Here is a 27,681-nt window from a genome sequence, read left to right as displayed (position 1 = left end):
TATCAGAGGTCAAAAATGGGTTGGCAGGTTCATATCTCCTGGAGGCTCTAGGCCCCTTACCTCATCCACATCTTTGAGAGGATGCTCACATCCCTTGGCTCAGAGCTTTGCCTCATTCTGATCCTCCCTTCTGACTAAGCCTGACCCTCCTGCTCCCCCCTTATGAGGACTCCGTGATCACCTTCGAGCCACCTAGATAATCCAGGCTAATCTCATCTCAAGATCTCTAGCTTCATAGCATCTGCAAAATTCCTTTTAGCATGTAAAGTAATGTATTCACAGGTTCCAGGGATTATGATGTGACATCTTCAGGACCAACCATTTTTCTGCCTAGAAATAGTTATTTTTTTACTTGAGAGAGAGAGGTTGGGGGTGGGGGGAGAGAGAGAAAAGCAAGCACTTTCCCCCTGAAAACTACAACCAGACATCATGCCTATAAAGTAGTGTTACACCATCAAAGCTAGTGTCTAAATTCACTTCTTCCTATAGCATCTCAGTAGCTCAGCAAAGACTTTGCAGATTACAAAGAACAGAATTAAAAAGAAAAGGTAAATTCTACCTTTAAAGGCCCTGGGTGGGGAGGGGGGCCTTCCTAAATAGTTCATGTATTCATTTCACAATTTCCTAGAAACATAAAGTATTAATATTGTTGAAATTTTTCATAACTCACTACTCTCTCCTCTTCAGGTCTAAAACGATTTAACACTGGAGTCTAAAACCTAAGTGTTACAACCTCAAGACCTTCCCATTGGTCACCTATTCTTTTCTGAGTTACTTGATGATAGATTAATTTTATATTCTGATTCTGAATTCTTTTCATTCAATCATTAAAAGTAATGTTTAAAAAAACTATTTCTGTAGTCCTCTTTTCTAACTAACTACAAGAATAGTAGAGTCCTTTAAGAAAAGAGTGACATTTATAAAAATGTGACATAATTGTTAGTTAGTCTTTATTTCATCAATAAGACCCTAGGAAGAAAGTGTTAGATGGCCCAGACCATCCCTAGCACTATGCTGACCGAATCATGGGCCCTGTCAGATAATGGTCCATTAAGGAAGTGCCAAGGGCATAAAATTCAGGGATTATGGTCCTGAAGGAACTATTAGTTAGGAATATATGTTCCAAAAGTCCCATCCTAGATACTGTTTACAGCAGAATTTGGAGAAGTTTCTAGAGATAAGAGTTCCTTGAGATACATTTTGAGAAACACTTGATCTAAAATATTAGTTTTAAAGAGGATAAATTAAGTATTAACTTACCCTTTATTTTACTAAAGAGTAGAAAAGAAAACAAATGTCTATTTTAGATTGCTGACTATCAGAAAAGATTTATGATCAATGGATTGTTTAAAGAGGCAGTTCACTGAATACCATGATGCAGATGCAGAATTCTGGACTTCTCTATTTAAGGGTAACTGCTCACAGTTACATAACTGCTCCTCCTTTATGTTCAGCTCAGAGCTGAGTTCCAAGGGATCAACCACCTGCGTCTGAGTGGGAAGCATTTCTGTTTTCCACAGATTTAAAAATATAACTCTCAAAATTTCAGTATTTTTAAGAAAGTTATGATTCATATTTATTTATTCTCTATAAAAAATCAGAGGTATAAAGTTTTATCAATACCCATTTACAAAGTGTGATTCTGTTTTACAAACGAGGGCTGAGGAACAAGTCAGTGGCAGAGCATGTACTTAGCATATATGAGGTTGTGGGTTTGATTCCCAGCATACATACCTCAAAATTTGAAAATTGGGCTTTAGTTCTTAATTTTGCAGTAAATAGTATAGGAAACCTTCACTTATGTGGAATTCTCCTATAGGGAACCTCAATCACTATCCCCAACTGGACTAACTTGGAGGTGTAAGCAGAAAGGAAGGATGATAAACTACTAAAAATAAATATCATAAAATCTACGCACTGTATTTCCATTAATTCAACAAGTTTTACCTGAGTACTAGCTGCATATCCCATTTATTTTTCCAAAGAATAAAATAATCATTCTAATTAGAAAGTTATATATTAATTATAATCAATACATAAAGCTTTGAAATACATAATTATGTTTGACTTTCACAACAATTATTATTTTTTTCAAATGAAGTGATGTGAATCAACATTTGTACAGAAGTCCTTGTGATAGATCTGTAAACTAAATTCATATTTAATTCCTGGAATGTATAGAAGTAGGGACACTAAAAGTTTATATTGTAGAAAATTGCTCTTTAAACATTTATTTAAAATATAAGCATTTCAAAGGCACTAATATTCAAAGCAAGTGAATAAAAATCAATTAAAGTAGCATATGAAAAAAATTCCATAATGCGTTTTTAAAATACTTCAGTAATTCTACATATGGTGGGTGGTTAAGGGTGGGGAATATGTTGGGTTCCTTAATAATCATATGTAATGCAGCACAATTTGGCTTGTTGCAGTCCTTTGTATTGGAAGAGAAAATGGAGCTAATTGTTTTTACTTGAAAATGAAAAATAATTGAGAAAAAAATCAGATATTAAGAGGCTATATTACCTAGTTACTGCACACTTAAAGGTTAAAGCCATTATTTTATTTTATTTTATTTTGGGTACTGGAGATTGAACCCAGTTGCACTTGACCACTAAACCACATCCCTAGCCTTATTTTGTATTTTATTTAGAGACAGGGTCTCACTGAGTTGCTTAGCACCTCACTTTTACTGAGGCTGAGCTTGAACTTGCAAACCTCCTGCCTCAGCCTCCAAAGCTGCTAGAATTACAGGAGTGGGCCACAGCACCCAGTTATTTTATTATTTGAAATAATTGCAATCCACAGGTCAATTTAACCCTCCACTAAAATAACAGTTTTCCCTTAGAGTTTTCATGGAGTATCTCATATAATAGCAATGCTAAGGACACTTTTTTTTTTTTTATTTCTTTGTTTGTTTGTGCCAGGGCACAGTATACTTGGCGTGTGGGAGTAATTGAGCAGTAAGTCTTCCACATCTTTTATCTACATTTGCTTCCTCAGAAAGGCTCATCAGTTTCCAGATTCATCTCTGGAATCTCTCCATGATCTAGGATGGCCTGCACAGAACTAGGCAGGCATGCAACTGATTAGAGAACTAAGCAACAGCAGACCTCTAGTGGGAGCTCAGGATTGCCCAAATCACAAAGGTACCAATCTTTTAGTCCATTAGGAAGAAAAAAAAAATAGGTGGCACCTCTGTATTAAATATAAAATCAACTCTACCTACTAATCACCTATAAACATATTTTTTTAATTGCCTTGGTTGGTAAATTTGTTCAGGTTTAGATTTTTCTTTTAAAACAACATTAGAAGAAACTTATATGCAAACTCATATGATCATTTTAGGTTAGGACACTAGGATTAAGAAATCTGTGTCAAATGACACTCAGTTTCCTAAAGGCTCAAGAATTCGATGGTGCTATTTGCTTCTTGGTATCTAATTTCTTTTATTAATCCTTTGACTCATGAAAGTATTGGAGGTAAAGTCAGGTAGCATGAAGGTAATATGATGGCACCACAACTTCAGAAATTCAAGAAAAGAGGGGTCAGGGAGAGACCATTCTAATCAAAACCAAACTCCCTAGCCACTCTGTGGCTATTGTACTAATTCGGTCTTCCACTTTCTGGTTACAGCTGTATTAGAAGAGGATTGATTGTACAACAGCTGCCATTCAAATAACAATTCTTTCCAGTTTTGCAGAGAATGGGCCAATAGCTACCATTATTGGTGTATGGGGAGATATAGGCACTTACCCATGCACCCATATGCTATCATTTTGGAGGAACAAAATAAAGCTTCCACTTTCATTCATAAAAATACCCAGGGCAAGTTTATTGGAAAACCCAGCCCAGTCTCAGTAGTAAAGAGCATACGTATAAAGACCCACACACTCACAAAACGAATAAGTATTCCAACATTTACTTCAGGCATACACACTCTGAAAAGCTTTGGAGAAAAATGCATTGTGCTTTATTGCAAGTTCAAGGTAGCTTGAGCACCTTAATAAGACCTTTGGCAATGTAGCAAGACTCTATCTCAAAAAAATAAATAAATAAAAATAAAAAGGGGCTGGGATGTAGCTAAGTGGTCATGTCCCTGGGTTTAAGTACTAGTACCACAAAAAAAAAAGAAGAAGAAAACACTAAAAAGCTACTTGCCATTGAACAGACAAATAAATAAAGACCCCCATGAACATGAACACCAGTGATACATTCTCCAGTGAGGTTTGGCTCAAAACATTCAAATCATGTAATTGATCATCCATGTAAATATAAGGATAATCAATTTCTTGTAAACATCATCGGATATTATTTTTCTGTTACAAATAGTTCTTCCCACCTTCCTCTTAGCCAGCTTCTCACATTTGAGGAATTCTAAGACAGAAGGAAGTTGGCATGGAGAATAAAAAGAGGAAATTCAGGGGTAGACCTACCAGGTTGAATTTGTGCCTCAACTACATTCACCCATCTCTTGAGCATCAGTTTTCTCATCCATAAAATCAAAAAGCTGCAGAAAGAGGCTCCAAGTCTTCTCTCTATTGCTCTGGATCAAGGATATCAGGATATACTATGGCATAACCAGTCCCTGCCTATGTCACCAACCTTCTGTCCCAGAGGAACTGCCCTTTGGTTACTATTCTCTGATGGCCTGTTCTTCCTATCTCAAGGTCTATATCTGCTGACTCTTCTTAGAAAGTTGTAGAAAGCTCTACAGGAGGTGGCTCATCTTCATCTCCCAGGTCTCAATTTTCAACCTACCTAAATTAGGCCCTCAGTACTATTCTCTGTTAATACCTGGGCCATTTCCTCTATTGCACTGAACCCCTAGAAGTTCATTTGTGCACTCATTTATTTAATCATTCCTTCTCAGAGGCCTTTCTTTCCCTTTGTTCCACAAGAATCATGTCTCACTCATTTTTGTAAGTCCCATGCCCAGCACAGACAGCAACAAGTAGTTATTCAACTCAGTTAAATATTGGGGAATGAATAATTGAAAAAAAAAAACCCTAAAACTCTCTCTCTCTCTCTCTCTCTCTCTCTCTCTCTCTCTCTCTCTCCCCCCCCCCCTTTCTTAGATGGTACTTATTGATTTTAGTGATACTACGAGATAAAGAAAGTCGTCTCATAATATTTAGAAGATGGAACCAGAGATTTTTAAAGACACTGGTAATCTGGCACTGAATTCACGTAGTTTCCAAAGTGTTTCTTTATTCATTTTTGTGTTGTCTCTCCAACATAAACAAGGCATTTACTTTCAGCAAACAGCATGAAGGCCAGACAGGTTCCTACCTCCCATCCGGCAGCATTGATGAACCTGCCAGACACATTCTTCTTCCAGGATCCTACTGTCCTACAGAGAAGGCTGATGAGGCACTGAACAGAGACCATGATCTACTCTCTGGTCTCAAGGCTGAGCTCCTGTGTGTTAGCAACAGAAAAACCTGCACTAATTAAGCTGTAGGTCTTGCCACCCAGCTCAATGGGTGAGGTGGAATAGGAAAAGGTCATTTTCATTGAGATATCTTTCCCGACTACACCAGACCTAAAATTACTAAGGGTAGGAAACAATTTTAGCTATTCAATTGAAAGCAAGAAAGCTATATTGGAGGGTTAGAAATTTCTCCTTTCCATTTACATTAGCCAAAAAATTATAGGAAGATGAGGATCATTTGAAATACCTTGTCTTCTAATAACAGTTCAATATCTAAGAGAAGGTATTAGCATGAGTAAGATATTTTAAATTTAATTTAATGTGAATAACTGGATATTTATAGCATTAGCTTTAACTTTGTGGGGCGAGGACTACAGGCTGCTTTTAATAATGTGAACCATCTAGTCTTAGATGGAATTCTCCAGTGTGATTGAGAACTTACAACTTCAGGAGACTTGAAATATTTCACAATATACTTTCCCATGTGTGCAGTTATTCTTTGAGTTATATTAGCTATAAGATTAAAAAAAAAGACTTGTGATGTACATCTGGACAACATGTTTGAAAAAGTCTGACATAATCAAGTACTATATTTTGATACGCCACTGGGCTTTTGTGAATATTTGTTTTATATGACATTTTTAGAGCTATCTGAATTATTAAGCAAATATATAAAAAGTACAAAACCATATACAAACTTTTAGATAGACACTTGCTCTTTTAATCCTTTATTTTGTAACTATCCTTTGTTTCTATATCTATCTATCAATCAGGAGGTAAAATAGCCTTCATACAGACCTTAATTTTTGGAAAAAAATAGTATTATACATCTACCCTATAGAAACGACCTTTAATAAAAGTTGTAATTGACATTCTAGTTACTCATGAAAGAGCTCCTTAATTTATTTATTCAAGGGCTATTTGTTGGTGGTACCATTGTAAAAGGACACAGGGGTTGAAGGGTGGAACTAGAGCTTTTTAATGTTGTGTCCTATTGAAGGCAAGCAGCAAGCCATTCAATGAAGAAGTAAATACATTTTTATCAAATAATGATAAATGCTATTATTGATCTCTTTGACAAGAACTAAGGTACAAATATGAAGGCGATGGCTATGGCATGCTATAGAAATCTGAATGACTATCTTTAAATATTCAAGTCATTAAAGTTAAGTCATTAAGTTTAATAGTATCCTTAAAAATTTAATGACATCTTTACCTATGCACTGCCAATACCAAAGGCAAATTAGGTATTAGAAAACATGTAAAAATAAAAGTCACATGTGCTTGGATTAAATTAACAAGCAGAGATTGGAATGCAGACATTGATGTTTACCAGGCACAGGACCCGGGCCAATTTCATCTTGCAAAGACCCACTGTGCTTGTTCATAAAACGAAAAGAACATTACTTTGTTTTCCAAAACTGCTGTGAGGTGAAAACAGGTGAGTGTGTCTTGGGTCTCCACTACCCTGTTACCTGGTACATCGCAGAGATCAAATGCACCTCCATCCATGTTCTCTCTTCCACCTCTCACTCTGGAGGAAGTTGGCTGCCCTTTCAGAAGTCTTCCTTTCCTGCCATCCATTGGTTCTACCATTAACTGGCTATTGATAAAGTCAGTTTTTAGATCTCACAAAATGAAACTTAGGACAGGGAAAGGCAAAGTACTACTGTTCTTCTAGCCCAAGAACTGGAAAATGGTGGTAGAGCTAGTTACAGTTATCCTAATTATCATCTTAACATGGCAAGTGGATCTCATCTTGGGTCATCTTGATCATCTCCTACTTATTAGAAATGACATATTTATCTTAACATAGTGTTCTTGTGTATTAAAGAGTCAGAGAATATACAAAGGCTCAGAGGCAAGAAGGAAAATGAGGGTGTGATGGCTTTGGGTCAGCTGACTGTCACTGGCTCTCCTGAAACCTGACTGATTTTTTTAAAGTGAATCTCTTCCTTCACCTCTAAGGAGAATGAAGGCATTTGCCCTGGAGGTAAGAGGGAAAGATCATTATTCTAAGTCAGGACACTGATGTTCTCTCAACTACTAGAACCAGCTTGGCAGAGATCAAGAAGGATGAGAAATTGAACAGAAGGGAGAGAAAGGTTGTTGACAGAGTGTTTATATGTGAATGAAAGCTTGTATGAACATCACAGTATGCCACATTTCCAGTCAAGCCATGCACTAACTGCATAATCTGAGCAAATTGAGATATAGGCAATGGCACTCTATGACCTAGGCATATTTGCCAGAAGTGCAGGAACATCCAGGTATTGAGTGGCTCACTTCCTCATGGCCAGAATGGAATGGTCACTGGTATAGCATAGCCGGACCCATAGTAGTTTCAGCCCCATCAGGGACAATCCTGGGTCGGTTCTACTGTGACTTTACCTATTCGGGGAGGCAGAAGGTATTATCCCACCATTGTAGATCCACATTAGCTTTAATATAAAGTGCCCCTTTCCTATATACTGGGTGTCATATTTGCAGCTTACAAATGTGAAGACTGAATTTCAGAGCAGAAGGGTAATTTAGGCTTACACAGCTGCTTCGTGGAAAAGCTGGAATCTGACTCCAAATAGGTCTGACTCCAACACCTATAATGATTACAGTGGCTAATCTTGAAAGCACCCCCAGAAAACACACTCTCAGTGTACTGACTACCATTACAGAAGTACAGTTACTTGCTTTACTTCATGTTTCTACATGTTATTGGTCAAGTGAAAAGAACAAAGAAAAGCAGCAGAAAATGACACACAAAAACCAAGATTTATGATATTTAAACATTGACTAAACCAAGATTTATGATATTTAAACATTAACTTGCCTGAAATGAGCATCATGGATAACTGAACTAGAAGAGAGTCAAAACTGTAGTGAATATTATCTATAATTATAATGCATCAATGAAATTTTTTAAAAAATATACTGCAGTGAAGAACATTATGTCATTTATTATTTCTAGTAAATATGGTTATATTCCTACTGCTAACATTTTTTTTTTCCTGGACACTTGAGGTTTCTCAAACATGGACTCACCATGGAAAACCCATCAATTAACAATGAATGCTTTTGCCCTTTCATAGAAACAAACATTAAAACATATTTCCCTCCCTTATTAAAAGCAAGACTAGCGAAAACAGCCTTTAGTCTGTACTTTTAAGGCCAAGAATCATTTGTGGTTTGCAAAAGTGAAAATTTTAGGTGAAATGAGAGCTGAAGTTCACAACCAGGATTGCTTAATTAACTAATCAGATTACCAAGTTAATTCTATCTCCATCATTTGTGAACTAGCTAAGTTCAAATAGTAAATTATGAGCAGACAAAAGCAGTATAAATACGCATAAAATTCCATTTTGGCTTATTCTCTATTTATTGATATCTGTCCAAGTGCAATCATAAGTGAAGAGAAATACTTCATATTAATTGTGTTTACAATCATGTTTACATTCCTTACTTTCATGTAAGGAAGTGTCAAAGTGCTTTCATTCTATAGAAAAGGCATGATCAAAGCTAAGCTCTTTGAAATTAAGCTGAAAATAAGTAACAGGAAAACCAGGATACATTCTGTTACCACATTCTCTCTGATAACTGACCAGTACCAACCAGGTTTGGCTTTCCAAAGTCATCTACATTTATTTTCTATTGTACTAAAAATCCACTCTTAACTTTTTCTTTTTCCCTCTCAGTGGATTGCATTCCTTTAACAATAGTAGGACAAGATTTTTGTCACAACTGGCCTTCTTATTTTTGTTCCTGTTCTGTACATTTGTCACACAACCAAGTACAAAATGGGTTTTACTCTGGAAAAGTATTATTAGTAAGGAAAGACCTAGATAAAAAGGCTTGCCATACTCCCTGTCTCATTTCATCATAAATGAACAACTACTCTTTCTATACTTGGGCTACTACTGACTCAAGTATGTAAAAAAATTATCTGGGGACGGATTAATAGTCTTCGATTCACTGTCCTGATATGTGACTTGTGTCCTGGGACAGGTTTTTATTCTTCCTCTTAAAGCAATCAGTACAGAACATGCATCATGATGGGTGCACTCAAGTGATGACATTTCACTAAAAACACATATAATGGATTCAGGAAAATACATACCTGATTGCACTTGCAGATAAGTGACCATAGGAGCCACTGGCTGAAGAGCTGCTACGGGAATTATTGAGAATTGTGACCAGGGAGTTGGGAGATGTCCTTATCATGGTCTGAAGGTCAAAGCTATGATCGGACAGTGGTGATATGGACAGGGTGCGTTTTCGGCTCGGCCTGGCTGACAGCCTGGGGCTGGGGAATCTGGTGCCTGTTATATAAACAAAACAGAACCTGATTACCTGCAGTTGGACTCTATACCTGTTATTGATTGCGACTGGCCTGTGAGAGAGAAGTGAAGGATAAGAAGCCGGCAACTTGTGGTGACAAGCACCGTTCCTCCCCCTTGTGATCTACTGGCTACAATTGAGGAAATCAGGGAGAAATATTTATCTTCCAGAGGCTTACCTCGGGGGAGCTCTGTTTATTAATGTGCAGGCAAAATGATAAATCGCTAAACAAAAGGGAGAGACTTTTATGTGTTATCCCTCTCATTGCTAGTGATTTATGAATCTGACGGCTGTTTAGATATTCCCATCATTAATTCACCACAAGCGACAAAGACAGTGGTTCCCACAGTTGCAACGCACCGCCCTCCCCACCCCTGCACACGCCATTTTAAGGCAATGAGCCGAAGGAAAATATGAGCTGGAGCATCCTAAAATAAAACTTCAGCTTCGCTATGCCCTTCTTTCCCCCATGATTTCTGGAGTTATCTGCTCCCTGGAATGCTTAAAGCATTACTAAAACAACTTATATTACCCTAAATCAGTGGTTCTCCATTGGGGGTTATTTCGTACCCCAGGAGAACTGTGACAACATCTGGAGACATTATAGGCCTCACAACTCAGGGAGTGCTACTGGCATCTAGTGGGGAGAGGCTGGGGTGCTGCTGAAATGTACAGGGAAGCCCCATAATAAAGACTCTCTGGCTCAACAGTAGCAAGCTTGAGGACAGCTGACCTAAATTCTCCAAACTCGAAAAACATAGATCCCAAGAAACATTAAGTCTTGGGATGTTATTTTTGTATAGGTTTTCCAAGAGGGCAGACAAAAATCTCTTTGAGAGTGATAATGAGATTCCACGTGCATGTTAATTTTTCTCTGGAACTTGCTTCTCCAATCAGAACCAACAGAGGATAATGCATTTATTAGAATTTTTAGCCTTCAAGAAGATTCCACCATGCAGTCCTGATCTGGAGATCAGCAACTCATCTTAAGATTCCAACTTAATACAATTGGGTTTACCTGAGAAATTAAAAATTAAATTCCCATTTGCATTCATATTTGGTAAATATGAAGATCTGAATCTCTTAGGGAAGAATGTGGCCCACAGGTTCCACTCCCACCTTTGAGAAGGTCACATTTATGACAGAGTTATTAGACCTAAAATTTGACAAAAGAATAGAAACACAATCCCCCAGGAAAGAGGCAAATCAAACGTGAATAGCTTTAAACACCAACCAGGGTTTCTACTATATTATAGCATGGGTATACCTGCTTACAGGAAGGAGGCAATTTTGAAGTACCCAGAAAACTGAAGTACTAGGTAAACCTTCTCTACAGAAAAAGGTGTAGGCGCTTGATCCCCGGATAATTCACTAGGAATACTTTCTTCACCCAGAGATGGGTCTTGACACAAGTACCGATCAAGTGAGCTTTGTGATAATTTAAGGAAAAGGGTTAGATGAATATGAAAGCCTGTCTGGTTAATACTGTAATCACAAACTGGAACTTAGTTAGTACTATCCTTGTATACAACTGGAAAACCAATTTGACCAATGTGGTGCCTACTCAAATTTTTCTTTTGGGCATATTAAAAATGAGTTTGTTCATTTAGAATAGTTTCATTCCCAGTCTGATTTAGGGCCATGTTGGTACAGAACTTTAATCCAAACTATGCACAACCTTTTACTATTTAAATCAGCATTTTATTTTTACTATAATATTTGCCTTAAACATACCTCTTTCACATTCTGATTTAATCATGGAAGGTTTTAAAGAAGATAGGCATACCACTTCCTAACATTCCAAGGATAGAGCAGACTTACTGTTGATTTCCATGTAATCCTGGATAATAACCTTTCTCAATGGGACTCAGAGTTAAAAGCAGCAACACACGCTAGACAGTACTTGTCCCTGGAACAACTCTAGCTTGTTAACTCACTAACTCTTGCAATGATGTAAGAGATCGATAAGGGGGGTCATTGGACATAATAAAACACCAGCGGCTTCACATCCCCCACACATCATGCAAAGATTGAGCCTGGGGCCTTGCATGACCTTTTCACCCACCATGGAACCCTTAGGGTCACACATGGCCTGCTTGGGATATCTCTGTTTTTCCTCTCCAACAGTGGTTCTCAGTTACAAGGGTCTGTGTCAATATAAACAGTGTGGATCTCAGGGGCCCTCAACTCTAGGATGTTCTTTATAGAGATTACAAGTTTTCGTATCCTTTAAGGTGCCTCTAATCCCAAAAGGAATAATTAGAGCCATACACAGACCTGTTTATTCTAACATGCTACATATAAATACTCCAACTTCACCTTGCTGAAACCCAAACATGCCTACCATTGGCACATCTACAAATCAGATGTGTTCATCTGAAACCATTTATTGTGGTATCTGTCAACGAACTAGTCCTGAAGATCCATAACAATGGATCAGCCTGATCAGGTGGATCCCAATTTGGATTTACCACCGTAGGTGGCAATATAGGAACTTAAGATTAATGTTTCAATTCTCCGTTGGACAAATCTCCTATGACAGAAATTCCCATGCGCTCATCATTGTAAACTCTGTCTAACCAAATGCTATTTCAGCTATTTAACAGGGAAGGAATTTAGTACTTTCCTACCGACTTTTTAATATGTCCTTCCCAAGTAACTGAGTGAAGGAAAAGAAGTGAGTGCTGTATATGGGGACAGTAGTTTGGGGGTTCCACCGAAGGGAGTTGCTAGAACACAAGGTAAGCATTTTCAAGGCAGCTGAAAGGGAAGCAGTCCTTCACCAATCAGGCGGCTGCCTTCTGAAACAGAAGCCAGAGCATTCTTATTGTTCCAACAAGAAGAGTTCCAATCTGGCTTCCTGTTAATTGTTTTGTTTCTCTATGGTAATAAAAAATTCTGACAAAGAAAAAGGAGGTATCTTTTTTATGTGATGAATGATAGGACATCTATATTCCTACTTAATGACAATCAATTTACCATATACTCCAGCAAATTAAAATTCCTTTAATTAGTTTTTACAAAGTAAAAGGGTAGCTTCATCCTTTATTTAGATAAAAACCGCCACTGCCTGACTAAATACATTCTCATCAAATACGGAAAGTAATGTGGGCTGACCTTCTAAGGAGTCTCTCTTATTTTAATTCTTTATTTGCCGATTTTAAATAACTGATTTGCATAATAACGCTGAACTTTTTCCCCCAACAGTTGCTAATTGAAATGTGGTTATGATGAATCTGAAATGCAAGCTCTCTACAGAGCCAAACAACAAAACCCCTGCAGAAGATGTAACATATTTCTTTTACTTCTTTGTTTTTGGGGGGAGAGGGGAGGGGGGGAGCTGCTGCATGGAAACCAATACAGGGTGCTTTTAAAGGCTGCACTGAGGTACTTCTGGGTGGTACTGAGTGAAACTAAGGCTGTGGATTCATATCCCTGTGTGAACCAATCACCTTCTCTTTTCCAAACCTGATAAATGAATTGCCAAAGAGATGACAAATGCACACCTTCTCACACAGAAGAACCTAAACAGACTCTAGACAGAAATGCATAAGTTGACTGCTATTGTTAAGAAAAACAAAACTCCCAGCAAATGCCCTATTCAAAGTCCCACTGTCATATCCAATGGGAGGGACTGAGTTGAGGTATGAGGTGGGTAAGGCTTTAGGTTCACCATTCTCAGGATCTTGGAAAGAATACATGATAGGATAAGTGAAAGTCCTGGGATGTCCTGAAAAGCCATGATCAGGGACTCACTTGTGATCATCATACACCTTAGGGATCCCAAAATACATGATGCACACACCTCATGAGCCCATCTTCTTCCACTGCTTTGTAATAGAAGTAGACTCTTCTGATTTTTTTTTCCTAAATGTATTTTTATTTTTTTCTTACATGTAACTATTTTGACCCTTTCACGTACTCAGCAGCTACAAAACATCTTAATGAAATATAAGTTTTAATGTTCAGAAGATAGGGAAAAACAATCATTTAATGTAAAAAAATGCAAAACCAATTAGTTTTTTTTTCACTTAATTTTTAAAGCATTAAACCATGAAATCAAGAACAACTGATCAAATGCCCCTTTGTTTTGTCATCAAAAGAATCAGGGCAGGATAATTTACCAATTGTTTTTATTTATATACAACTTCCAAACTACAGTTGCCTGCGTCTTCCTGTTCACTGGTGTCCCTGAGCCAAACAGGAATTCCCAGCTGATCACATCTAAGGAATCTTTCTAAGAAACCAAGAGACCAGAGCTCTGAGTATCAGTGGTTCTTCTACCCTTCTCAGAATTGAAAAGTTAGACAGTAATCTAATTTTTGTACCTTCCTTTCCATTTCATAAGTTAGTATTTCTCACCCCCACCCCCACCCCCACCCCATCAGGGCTTTAGAAGATAGCCCTGTCACTTACTATCCATGGCATGAAGATATTCCATGTGGATGGCCCCTGCACCAGCAGTGGCAGCAGAGGGGAGGATGTCAGCATACGGGCTGCGCTGGCCAGCCAGCAGGGCCATTTGGTGATAGTACTCCGCAGGGCTGACTCCAGCGTGGGGGGCTAGAGGAGGAGACAGAGAGGCACAGTGACAGTTGGAAGAACTAGACAAACTTTTCTTGAGGCATCCCAGGTCCACCTGTCATGCACCCCTTGAATGTAATTTCTTTCATGGCTCATTATTCCTTTAACTCAAACTGTGTTAAGTATCTTTTATTTGAAAGTAAAACTGAAGGAACTGAAAGAATGAAATACGTTATAAAGTTTTTGCTGTTCTGCTGAAAAAAAAATCAACAAGAATTCGAAATGATTAAAATGCATCCCTTAATATGGGGATATATTCTGAGAAATAGATCATTAGGGGATTTTGTTGTTGTGGGAACATCATAGAAGTTACCTAAGCAAAATAAGATGGTAATGCTATCACGGAGGTGCTATAATCTCATGGGACCTTCACTGTACATGGATCTTTCATTGTGTATCCATCTGTAATTGACCAAAACATTATTATGTGGCACATGGCTTTGTGTACAGAACCATGATTGACCTCCAAAATAAAACAGTTTCTTATACCAAATCACAGCATGTTCATATTTCTTACAATAGTAGACAACTCAGACAATTGTGATATCTTTCCAGACATACTTAAAATACTTCCCTAAGCTCTTGACAGGAGTGTCTGAGTTAATGTTCACGAACACGAGGAGTCAGGGTTTACCAGAAGGAAAAAAAAAAAAAAAAGGAGAGCACAGTTTTAATGACACACAACTGAATGATAAGCTGCAATTTCATGTTCCATAATTTAAAAGCTCTCTTTTCCCTTTTTTTTTCATTACAAAATCAAAAAGAAAATATACCTATCAATCTAGAGCAATTTACTGGCAAGAGTCAGCTTTATATGAGTGGGATAATAATTGGTTTCCACCTGCCAATTTATGTGCAAAAGCAGCAAGATATTGTAGCAGTTCTGAGGGTGGCCTCCAGATTCACAGAGATCTGGATTCAAACCAGCTAGAGGAGGTTGTTGAGAGCAAAAAAGTAAAAGCATGCATGTGAAGTGCTTAGCACATAGCATCTGATCAATAAAAGTTAGTGCTACAATGATTATATACCAACACCAGCATCCTGGCAAGAGGTCTGTGGATTTTTTATATTTGTGTCCATATATTTTTTACATGGGACATGGTAAAGATAGAAATATTTTTTAAAAATGAAAACAGACCACAGGAGGGAAATATTAGAGGCATTATTTGATTGAGTGTTAACTGGAGACCTGAGAAGCAGGAAAAGGAAGACATGTCAACCAATTGAAGGATGCTTTATCCATTCTCATCATTCTCGTCATGGAAAGCAGATGATAAGCGTGCTTTTCAGCAAAGTGACTGGAAGTACAACTTACCCCTGACCAGATTAAATTTCCACAAGCCAGGCATAATTCCAAGTCCACTTTGAGCTGCCTCCTGCCCGCCCTCTGTGTTCTCTGCTTGCTGATCATTTCCACAACTCCCAAGCTCTCCTCAGAGATGATGCTCCATTTTTCTCATTGCAAAATCATATCCAAAGCAGAAGAGCTAACTCATATTTGACTGTCTCTAAGTTTTATTTTATTTTTAAAATGGGACTCTGATTCTAATGGCAAAACTCACTCCTTGAGGAGAGTACCTTACAAGTATGTTCATTGCATTGAATCAGGAGAAAACAAAATAAATGAGCTAGTAGTTACTGTTGGAAGACAGCTATTCCTGGGAACTCAGTGGACTGGATGCTTCCTAAGAAATGTTGGTAGCTTCCCACTGTGCACAATCACCCTAGGAAGCAGTTGGCTTGGAGAACATGGAAGAGGGTGCATAGAAGACACATTAAAAATTCTTCAGGGAAATGAAGGGCATGATGTTTCCCTTTGCTTTCAAAACAATCACAAGTGACCTGTAATCTGTTGCATAGAACTCATAACCTCCTATCTGCAATTAATAAACCTCATGGGACTCTGGATCTTAATTCAGAGTTCAGCAATTATGGGCAAACAGATTTATACATGTGTGCAAAAGACTGGAAATACTTTTCCTAAATATAAGGAATGGGTCATAACTTTATAGTCGGGGTAATACACAGCTCAAATTAAAAGTGATGCGAAGAATAATTAATTGGGAGGCTAACAGAACCAACAGGAATATATGAAGTGTTATAGAAATAATGTCTAAATTTATTTATTTTCTCACTCTTCTGATTACAGTTTTTATTTCGTATGGTCAAGAATAAAAAGTACATGCAACAGGTTTGGGCCATCACATATTCTGAGATCTTGCTACTCAGAGTGTGGTCCGTGGACCAACAGTTTTGACATCACCTGGAAGGTTTTTAGAAATGCAGAATCTCAGGTCCCACCTGATGTAGAGTCAATTCTATCAGGATCCCTAGATGATTATTACATACATTAAAATTTGTGAATTACTGCTCTAATTTGTACACCTGTACAAATGTGTCTCTGAGATACAGAAAAGAGAGGTGTTCATGAGAAGGTAGGGAAAACGCTCAGGTTACCCATACACATGTGGAAATGGCTGCAGAGCCAGTCTAATCATATATGGAGAGCAGAAGAGGATAGTAGTAAGGAGCAAGGTTTGGGGAGTCAGCAAAACGTGACTTTGAGTTCCACCTCTGCCACTTATTAGCCATGGATAAGCAGGTTCCAAGTTAGTATATCCCTCTGCACCCTGCTATCCTTACCTGAAAATGGAGATAACACTATCCACATAGAAGTGTTATGAGGTTAAAATAAAATCATGCCCTTGAAGCATGTGGTACAGTGTCTGACACATGGGAAACACTCACTAAATATCACATCCACTTTATATAATGTCCCAGGTGAGGTGCAGGGGGAAGGCAATCTAGGGAATCAGAATTGGCCTAAGACTTACCATCTGTAGGGCTCAGTCCCCGGGCTGCTGAGATCATGGAGAGGGATGGGCTGCTGTGCAGGGATCGGATGTAGTCCATGTAAGGATTAATATAGGGGTGCGGAGGGCTGAAGGGAGACTCAGAAGCTGCAGCAGGGTTCCGATGTGGGGAGATCCTAATGAAGGGCAGGTCTGAATACGTCGGGCTACTAGATAAGGCAGAAGGCCTGTGTATGGAGAAAATCAAACACAAGAGGTAAGCATGGGACAAGCATCAGCATAGGCAGAGGCTGTCTGTGAAATAAAATAAATAAGATTTTAAATGACCTTAAGGTGTCTTTGAGAAAAAGTGACAGGCACATATATTTCCAGTACTCTTACCTTATAATCGGGACAGTACACTGAAGGTAGAATGCCGTCAAGCAATTATTTGAGCAAAGAAAAGTGACCATTGAAAAACTGCATCACACTCTGAATATAAGAAAATAAAGGTCAGCCTTTGGCTTCCCCCATGAGAAGAAATTCTAAAGAACAGGCAAATGAGCTTAAAGTGGTTGCTACAGTTAATTTTTAATTTGATTCAAACATTAGCAGCACCATTTAAAACTTATTTCTTACCATTAGGGGTTGCATAGAGAGAGAGAGAGAGAAAGAGTGTGAGAGAGAAACCCCAAATTCATCTGGTCTGAAGTCTAGGCACACCCATGGCAGGGCTGCCCATAAATGAGAGGGAAGACTAAAGTCTACAAGAAATGTGAAATTGGCCATTCCATATATACACGTACACACTTGACTGCCAAAGTACTCATGGGGTGAGTAAAACCAGTTTTATAGATTTGGGATTCACTGCTTTGAAGGCAGTTTCTTTTCTCTGTGAGAATCAGCTTTCTGCTTATGTCCATTTACTTTCTTTTTTTTTTTTTTTTCCACATCAGGGATTGAACCCAGAGGTGCTTAAACACTGAGCCACATGCCCAGCCCTTTTGTATTTTATTTAGAGACAGGGTCTCACTGAGTTGTTTAGGGCCTCACTTAAGTGGCTGAGGCTGTCTTTGAACTTGCGATCCTCCGGCCTCAGCCTCCTGACATGCTGGGATTACAGACATGTGGCACTGCACCAAGCTTAGGTCCATTTTTCACATGACCTTCTAATTGGCTGTGTTCAGCAAACAATCAGCAACTAAGTACTTCTAGGATTAGAAAGTTGGCCAAGAATGGGATTTTGATCCAGCTCCTGCCTTGGTTATAATGAGCTAAGGCAGAATGCAAGCTGTCAACAAATTCCAGTCAGTCATGAAATACCCCTTGCTGTCACCATCCTGGTCTGTTCTTTGGAGAGTCCTCTGCCTGGTCCCTGAACTCTTTCACACTCACCAAACCCCATCCACCCCTGAAGTCCCCGGGGACGCCATGACTAGAATAGCCAGTCTGCATAGCCCTCGCACTGCCTTGTTCCTTCTCTAGCGGAAAACATTTTGTGTGGAGAATCCAGTGAATTGACTGAGAAGTGAAACACGGGTGCTCTTCATTTTCCCCCTTCACAGAGGGCAAGGCCATAAGAGAGAAGCAAATCAAATGAGAACAGCAAATCCCTCTTATTCCACTGGCTTGAGGAGTGAAATGAAAGAGAGGGAGAAGAACGTTTTGTCCTCCAGAAGCAAAGGCACTGCTGACTGGATCCCACCCTCACCACTCTGTCAGAACAGAGCCTTGGTGAACCAACACGGGCCTCACCAAGTGCACACCACAGGTGCTGAAGTGAGTGCGCTCAAGTTCAAGTGGTGAATTTTCTCTCAGCAGAAAATAAGACGAAGCTCAAGTATGGTTGGGGGTGATTTCTTCATTATGAACTAACAAAAAAAAAAATAAAGCTTTTTATTTGTTACTCAGATTCTACTTCCGGTGAAGTAAAACAAAAAAAAAAATCCAGAGTTTACTAGATTTATAAGTCACTACCATAAACTAGCCATTTCTTTATAAAACAATGCAAGGATTTCATATCCACTCAGAAATTAGTCAAATTGGGTATGTTTAAATTGACGAACTAGGATGATGTGTGTACATGTACTGATACACCATATAGTGACCCATAAATGTATCACCCCGTAAGTATGTACAATAACATACGTGTCAATTAAAAAAATAAAAATAAAGCAGCCCACCTGAGAAAATCATAAGATAAATAGAAACTGGCATGACCAATTGGTCTGTTTTAGCTAGCTTTGTTACTACAAGTTAGCTGTGTGTCACTGTGAAACCTGAACTCCATTTAGACATGTCCATCACTGGTTAAATCCTAAGCTCTATTCAGACATGTTTGTTACATTACAGGGTAAGGGAGATGCTCAAATTCATATATTCTTTCCTTCTTTCTTTCTTTTTTAGTGATTGAACCAGGGACAGTATACAACCAAGCTGCATTCCCAATCTTTTTTTTTTTTTTAATTTTTGTTTTTTAAACAGGTCCCATAAAGTTGCTGAGAGTCTCACTAAATTGTTGCAGATGGCCTTGAATTTGCCATCCCCTGCCTCAATTTCCCAAGTGGATGGGCTCACAGGCATGAACCACGCCCAACATTTGTTTTCAACCAGAAAGGACAATAAATTCTTCCAATATGAATCAAAAAAACAATGTTTGCAAAACACAAACTTATTTGTAAGTTTATGCTGAGACACCAGCACAGAGGACCCTGAAGAGCAGTGGCTTCAAAAAGCCCCTGGGATTTTACCTCCTGACAGGCTTTTTTGAACATAACAAATTCTGTCTGAACGATCTGAGCTAAAAGCCAAGGGAAGTCACCACATTTCTTACTGGGATTCTTTGATTTAGACAAAGATGAGAACCTACTATTTTTCTAAAATTCCAGAGTAGAAAAGAGTAGTAAGAATACCTCCAGAGGTCCAAATTCTGTTTTGGAGAATTATGCACAGGAAGACAAATCAGCATCCAGAAAAATATGAAAATTATGGAGATCAGGCTGGAGTGTTCACCAATCCCAAAGAAAGCCAAGGATGCTCAGAGATGGCTGGCACTCTCCTCTCCTTGTGAAAGTCTGGAAATCTGACATCTGCTGTACTATGTCACTCTCATTTGTCCTTTCCCACAGTCTAAAGGTAAATACTCTGCAAGCTTCCTGTGAGTTAGGATCTAAGACTGGGCCATGGCTTCCTTGGCAGGAGCATTGAGCTCTGCTGGCCACACACACACAAGAAAGAAGCAACGCCAGGAAGGAGTGTTCCTCCAGGATTTGGAGATGAAGTTGGGATTCTTCACTCTATTGCATTCAAATGTGTCCTTTCCAGAGAGATACAGTAGAGGAGCTAGGATCCCGGTTAGGTGGATGGGACATGCATTAGATAAGAGTGCAAAATAAGCAAGCTGATATCCTTCCAGAAACAAACCATCTAGTCACTAACTCCTGTGAATGGAAAGTGATCAGGAGTTACTGGAATAGGAGAGTCTTTAATAAAGGTTACTCATTCGGAGGTCATCAGGAACTCTGAACACAGGTGTCAGACTTTCAGCACAGTGGGAAGCATTAAGGGTAGGAGCCCAGCTCTGCTCCCAGCAGCTGTGTGACCTTGGCTATGATCCCCACCCTCTCATTTTTGTACTTCACTGTCCATCAGGGAAGATAACTACTTTGAAAGGGTCTTGAGAAGTTAATAAGTATCCCCATATACTGAGCCCAGTACATAATGAATATTCACTACATACACACGTCTTTATACATTTAAAATTACAGGTAATACATAAATATATCATCATGTAGATATACATTAGGGGTGCAAATACAGCATTCTATATCATTTCAAATATTGAAATGCTAGGACTTTCTTTCTTTTTTTTTAAAGATTGTTTTTAGATTTACAGCAAAATTGAGCTACAATAAAGAGATTTCCTGCATCCCCGCTGCCCCCCACACATGCACAGCTTCTTGCCATTATCAACATTCCCCACCAGAGCAGTACATTGTTTTACAACGGATGATCCTACATTGATATGTCATTATAATGTGAACATCCATAATTCACATGTCTAATGACATGTACCCAGCATTAGAGTATTACAGAGTAGTTTTACTGTCCCTAAAGTCCTCTGTGTTTCACCAATTCTTTCTTCCTTCCCCCACCTTTCAACCCCTAGAAACCACTGATCTTTTTACTCTCTTTCTAGTTTTGCCTTTTACAGAATGCCACATAGCTGGAATCATACAATAGGTAGCCTTTTTCATACTGGCCCCTTTGACTTAGTAATAGACATCTGTTTCCACTCTGTCACTTTATGGCCTAAAAGCTCATTTCTTTCGAGGGCAGAGTAATATTCCATTGTCTGGACGTAGCCCAGTTTATATATCCATTCTCCTACTGAAGGAAAGCTTGGGGGGTTCCTGAGCAGGTTCCTTGTAAAGCGAATCTGGATGCCTGAGCCTGCATTTTTCCCCTTCTGAGAGCATGTTGGAAGTGTGTCCTTGGGTTTCCCAAGGTTATCTGGCAATAGTCATAAAGTCACATGACCTGGTTCAGAACATAAACTAGGTAATTAAATGCAAGAGTTCTGAAAAGGAACTGGACTTGACCTCAAGTTCTGTCACTCACTTTCACTCAGGGATCAGTTTGTTTACACACGAAACAAAACCAAGAAGATGCTAAGAGGGTTGGAGTCCATGCATGTAAAGATGGGAACTTGGTGTCTGCTGTTTAAGGGAACTAGGTAAATGTCTTTGTAAAACCAGCCAAACTTCTTTTCTTCTGATTCTAGACTCAGCAAAAATGTCCAAATGGCAATTTGGCTTCCTAGGAGAGCAGCAGCTGGTATTCCACTTCCCTTGCTTGTTTGATTTCTCACCGAAAGTTGGTAATATTAATTATGTTTTCACATCAGGCTCTTGTGAGTTGGGCAAGCATGATGTTTCTCTAGGGCTGACAAAAATGAGTTTCTAAGCCAACAACTCTGAGCATTCAACCTTGAACTACAATGGCTCTAGCAGCCGCCTGACATGGATGTAACTGTATATAAATTAGAGTCTTTCAATAAAGCTGCTTTTTACATTACCTAACAGATCCACTTTCAAATTCTTGGCAGCAAGATCATTTGTCAGTTATTATGTTTTTACCTGTAAAGAAAATCTGAGAGGGAAGGTTAAGCTTCTTAAATTGAACAGGTCAGATGTATGTTCACTACTGTGTACAGGAGCCATTCAAGATTATGACCAGAGGAGGGAGAATTCTATCAAAGGAAGAGGAGGGGGAGGTGGAAAGAAGGCAGCCACAAAGTCCCCATATAAATGACACATATTATTTTACAAACTATCTTACACTCGACCTGGTAAATGTTTGTTAAATTTATTAAAAACCTGCTTTTGAGAATTAAAGCATTGCTAAGAAAAAACTGGTAGGTGTCTCTCTCTTGGTTTATATTTTCAGGAGATACACATAGGGATGGAACTGAAGATAACTGTGGGCCTCCATCACTTTTTCTGTCTTTGTGGCTCTCCACAAAGTTCTGGGACTGTGTGCTCAATTGCTGAAGGTGGACCCAAATCATGGAGAGGAAAAAAAACAAACAACAAACATTCTGGGAAAAACACTGGATCTTAGAACTAGTCTAAAAACCGACTTTCTGTGCTATTTATGCTGTAGCAAAATATGACAGAAACACACCTGTGAGACTCCAAACAAAATCATACAAACTGCTGTCTGGAAACCAGAGATTCCCAGGTGAGAGTTGTCTGGGCTGCCAAGGCTGGGCTGAGGAGATGAGGTGTTGCTTCATTACCCCGCAACTTGGCTCACATATGCAAGGCCCCAGTTCCCTACACAGCAATAACATCTCCTCTATTGTTTCCACCCATGTGTCTCTCCAAGGCTATGAAAACATAATGAGTATGCTGCCATTTTGTTTCTGACTGCTCAATGGAATTGGGTATTTGTACATGAAACACAATTTTAGACAAGAAAAAAAAGGTAGGGGTTATTTTGGTGTTTTCCCCAAAGACACTAAAATATTATGAAGCTGTTTTTGTTTGTGGCCATAATTTGAATTCAGATTAATTTTTTATAAGACCATGAAAATAGATTATAATGAAAAGAGTAGAGGATTCTTATTAGAGCATTTTTAACACTATAGTATGATAAACTTAAAAACAGAAAAACACATATTGCAGGGAATAGCTGGACTTCTTAGGTAGAATGAAATATTATTATGTAATCTAATTCGTTACTGCCTTTTCATCTATCTTATTGGGTTACTAAAACGCCAAGATTAAAATCAGAGTGTTTAATCACTTGCATTACCCATTATGAGAGCATTAACCAAGGTTTATATGCCAGATTATTACAGTTTGTTTTCACACTGCTTGGAATGCTGGAAATGTACACACTTTCCCCTTGCTTCTCACTACTGAAGACTAAAATGTGTGGGGTTTTTACATAACAAGATTTTCGTTTGTTTGTTTCATTTTGTTTTATATAGTGCAAGGAGATACTGTTCCTCATATCCAAGCAGTGGCCTAATAGAGATCAATGGGGATTTACCCCTTATAGTATGTTTTCAATGTATTAATCATTCAATAAAATCACAATATTATTAAACTACAATTTGTAGTAAAAAAAATTGTTTTTTATTTAGTCAAAAAAAACCAATAATTTCAGTATTCACAACTCATACACTAGATACATCAGAAGTTTGCACAGTTCTATACCTTGTCTTTTGTTGAGTGCAAGGTATGCTTCCAGATAACCTCTGCCCGGGAAGTGCCAGGTGACCCTGAAATTTAGATGGCTGTGGAAGTGATTTCATTTTACCTTCCTTCACCCCACAGCCACCACAGGCCCAGGGGCTGGTCTTTAAGGGCTGGATCAGCTGCCTCACTTCCTTGGATCTCCACTAATGGGATGTGCTGGGAGAAACTGGAGGTGGTGAGAAAGAAGCAAAGGTATTTTTTTGTCCTCCTTTCCTTTCTCCTAGCTACAGTTGTGCAGTGAGAATTCTTTCCCCATAGCTACCGCTCCTGATGGGCAGCCCTTTTCAGCAGCTCCAGCCCCCACTGAATCACTTTTTCTTTACAAATCTACTCTTCTGGGGGGCATTCTTATCACTTGCTCATCCCCTTAACTTTACCCCAAATCCACTCCATCAACTAGGAATGCTGGTGCAAGCCTGTAATCCCAGCAGCTCAGGAGGCTGAGGTAAGAGGATTGAAAGTTCCAGGGCAGCCTCAGCAACTTAGCAAGGCCCTCGGCAACTTAGTGAGACCCTGTCTCAAAATAAAGAATAAAAATGGTTGGGGGTGTGGCTCATTGGTTAGGTACCCCTGGGTTCAATCCCTGGTACCAGGAAAAAAAAAAAAAAGAAAGAAAAAAATCCACTCCATTACACTGCCATGGCTTTAACTGTTAATGTGGTTCCTTTCATCTTGCCGCTAAATAATGTTTCCCTTGACAGTTTAACTAACTTGTGTCTTTTACAGATTTACCATTTGATATTTCAATTTTTAAAAACTACTTGTATAGAAACACAGATGAATGTTTCAATGTCTATTTTTTGGACATATATTTTATTGAAAATCCATCTACTAAGACACCAATATGATTTCAGCACTTGGAGAGATTTCAAGAGACATATCATATGTTTACACAATCCTTGGCCCCTTCTCCAAAGAGTTTACAGTCAAAGAGGTAGACAATTACACATAAGGAAGAGGAGTGAATATAGTCTGCTGAGTGGCAGAACCCAAAAGCATTAATCAGAGACCTCTAGGACACATATTGATCATGAAAAATATAAAACGTGAACCAGCAGTAAAGGCAGATAGGATCTGAACAGAAGCAGCCAGAGAAGGCCCCATGTTGTTTAGGTGCACACATTCACAATAAGGTAAATATTCCCTTGATAGGAGAATTTAAGGTTTGTAATTGATTTCTTTATAATAGAGAGTAATATCAGTTTTACTTGTGAAACATCATTTCGAGATATTCTTGAGAATGACTTTCGTAACTACTTTTTTTTTCATTTATATCTGAGAATAAAAAGGATTCATATCCATGAATGTAAAACTTAAGAAATTATTTTTTTTTTTACAAAAGGAGCCATTCTCTATATCCCAACTATCCACCTCTGACCAATGTCAGCATTTTTTAGTATTTACATCCAGAATTTTCCAGGCATTATGCACTTGGTACATGTTTCAAATAAAAATGATACAATTACATTTAAGTTTTCTCTCTTAAGAATAGTTTTTCTATTGTCTTTTAACAAACTTTTATAAATATCATGTGTTGTGCAGTTCAAATCAAAATCACAATCAGTTATTATTAAACATCCACCAGAATGGCTAAGATTAAAAAGAGTGACAGTGGGAAATGTTGACAAGGACTTGGTGCAGTAGGAAATCTCAAACTATGTGAGTACAAGCTGGCACAACCTCTTGGAAAACAGTTGGACCCTGGATACTTGAGTAGATAAATTATGGAATTTTTGTATATTAACTCTGGGCAGGAAAGGCGGAAGCCACATCTAAGCCAATCAAAGGAACTTTCTGTGAATGGAGAGGCCAACAACCATTTACATTACTTTAGTCATATCCTTCTGACAGCTGAAAAAATGTTATATAAATGCCGTCTTGCAAGAGCAATGAAATTATTTATAGCTAAAATTGATTTTATTTCTCCCAGAGGAGGGTGCCAAAAGCAATTTGCTAAAAAAAATTTCTGTAAATATTTCTATATTAATAGATTGTAATTTCAAGGTCAAAGAATTAAAAGAAAGTCTATCCAACCAACTATAATGTGCAATGCATTATTATTTTAAAAATCCCCTAATGAACCTATTATTGGTCCAAAGAAGTACTTAGGAGCTAAGCAAACACCCTCATAGTTCCTTCTTCCTGCCCCAATTATCCCAAGTATAGAGAAAGCTCAATGTGTGTCTCTAACACTTTAGAAACAAGCAGAAGAGGGAAAACTAATGGGAAAGACAGTATACCAGAATAAAATGATAGCTGATAAATCCATTTTTTCATAACATCAGTGCAGATTACATTTGAAACCATTATTTTAGCAGCTTTTGATGTTCTGCAAAGGTGTCCAAATATTCCATGCAAAGGCCTACTTTTGCAATGTGCAATAAATGAAAGAGAAATTTTTTCTTCTCTCATTTATTATAAAGTTTATTAAAAAATTTCAGAAATATTAATGTTATGTAATTTTTAGAACTAATTAGTAATATAATTAATATGTACAATACATATTTGGATAAATAATATGTATGATATATTATATATAAAACATAATGTAATTAGCATAAATATAATCAATTATTAGGAGAATTAATATGTCACATTCATTTGTATAAATTCCACAGATACTACTCTGATGAGAAAACAGCTGTAGTGATCAGGAGAGATACTGGGGTGTCTAATTGTGATTCTTTCCTACCTTCTGTGCCTGGGGATTGATGGAAACTGTCTTAGGAGCTGAATTCTGGCCCGTCCCATGAGGACCCTCTTTCCTTGAGAACTTCCCAACCATTTGCCTTAAAGCATATAGACTCTGTCCTTTTTACTCTTCTTGCCCTGAAATAAGTTTTTTTTTTTTTGGCTCAAATACTACTTTTTTTTCCTTTGCATTCTTTATCTGTCTTCAGGGGTGACGACCATGTGGAAGTCAACCCAGCCAAGCCCAGGAGACCAACTCTCAGTGGAAGCCTGAAACTGCAGATAGTACCAAACTCTATAGATACTGTTTCTTTTCTTTTCTTTTTCTTTTTTCTTTTTTTTTCCTGGTCCTGGGGATTGAACTCTGGGTTGCTTCATCACTGAGCTACACATGCTCAGCCCTTTTTCTATTTCTAAATTGCTACGCTGTCCTAGAACTTTCAATCCTCCTGCCTCAGCCTCCTCAATAGCGGGGATTAAAGGTGCACACCATCACATCTGGCTATACTGCTATTTTTTCCCCCTATGCTTCCATACCTATGATAAAGTTCAATTATAAATTAGGTACAATAAGGGATTAACTACAATAACTAATGATAAAACCAAACAATTGTAACAACATACTCTAATAGGTCATTTAACTTATGAATAGTGTTTCTGAAATTTCCCATTTAATATTTTAGAATGGAGGCAAGTGAAACCATGGATGGTATTGGGTTGGGGGTACTAGTGTATACAGAAAGCATTTAGCCTGGCACCTGTCACAAGGTAAGTACTCAGTGGAAGCTGGCCTCATGACCAACACTCTCATTCCTGCTGCCTCTATTACTAGAGCTCTGGGCTAATTAAGGTCAAAGGTGTTTGCAGTCATTGCCTTCTTGTGTAATGGTTTCTCTCTAGGACCTCATAGGGAGTGAGCTGTCCTAGAGCTGGAACAAGTTCAGATATTGGGACACCCTGGGCATTATAGAGGAGCACCCCTATCTCACTTCTTCTTCTAACAAAACAGAGGAAGTGACTTGATTTGACCTTAGTAAAATTCATGTGATTTTCCCCCACCAAAGTCAATTCAAGAGCATGG

General features: G+C 38.3%; 1 protein-coding gene across 3 annotated transcripts in view; it reads right to left on the bottom strand.

Annotated features, from left to right (window-relative positions):
* Gli3 (GLI family zinc finger 3) overlaps positions 1-27,681 on the bottom strand; it is a 276,508-nt gene that overhangs the window by 74,007 nt on the left and 174,820 nt on the right. For all 3 annotated transcript variants that reach the window (XM_040291861.2, XM_005319215.5, XM_040291862.2), the window contains 3 exons: positions 17,185-17,390; positions 14,183-14,329; positions 9,546-9,747 (listed from right to left, as the gene is read on the bottom strand). In XM_040291861.2, the coding sequence (XP_040147795.1) occupies positions 9,546-9,747; positions 14,183-14,329; positions 17,185-17,390 (555 nt within the window). The remainder of the gene's footprint in view (positions 1-9,545; positions 9,748-14,182; positions 14,330-17,184; positions 17,391-27,681) is intronic.

Source organism: Ictidomys tridecemlineatus, chromosome 2 (assembly GCF_052094955.1).
Source record: "Ictidomys tridecemlineatus isolate mIctTri1 chromosome 2, mIctTri1.hap1, whole genome shotgun sequence".
Taxonomy (NCBI): domain Eukaryota; kingdom Metazoa; phylum Chordata; class Mammalia; order Rodentia; family Sciuridae; genus Ictidomys; species Ictidomys tridecemlineatus.
The sequence above is the reverse complement of the archived record's forward strand: the minus strand, read 5'-3'. Positions and strand labels throughout refer to the sequence as shown.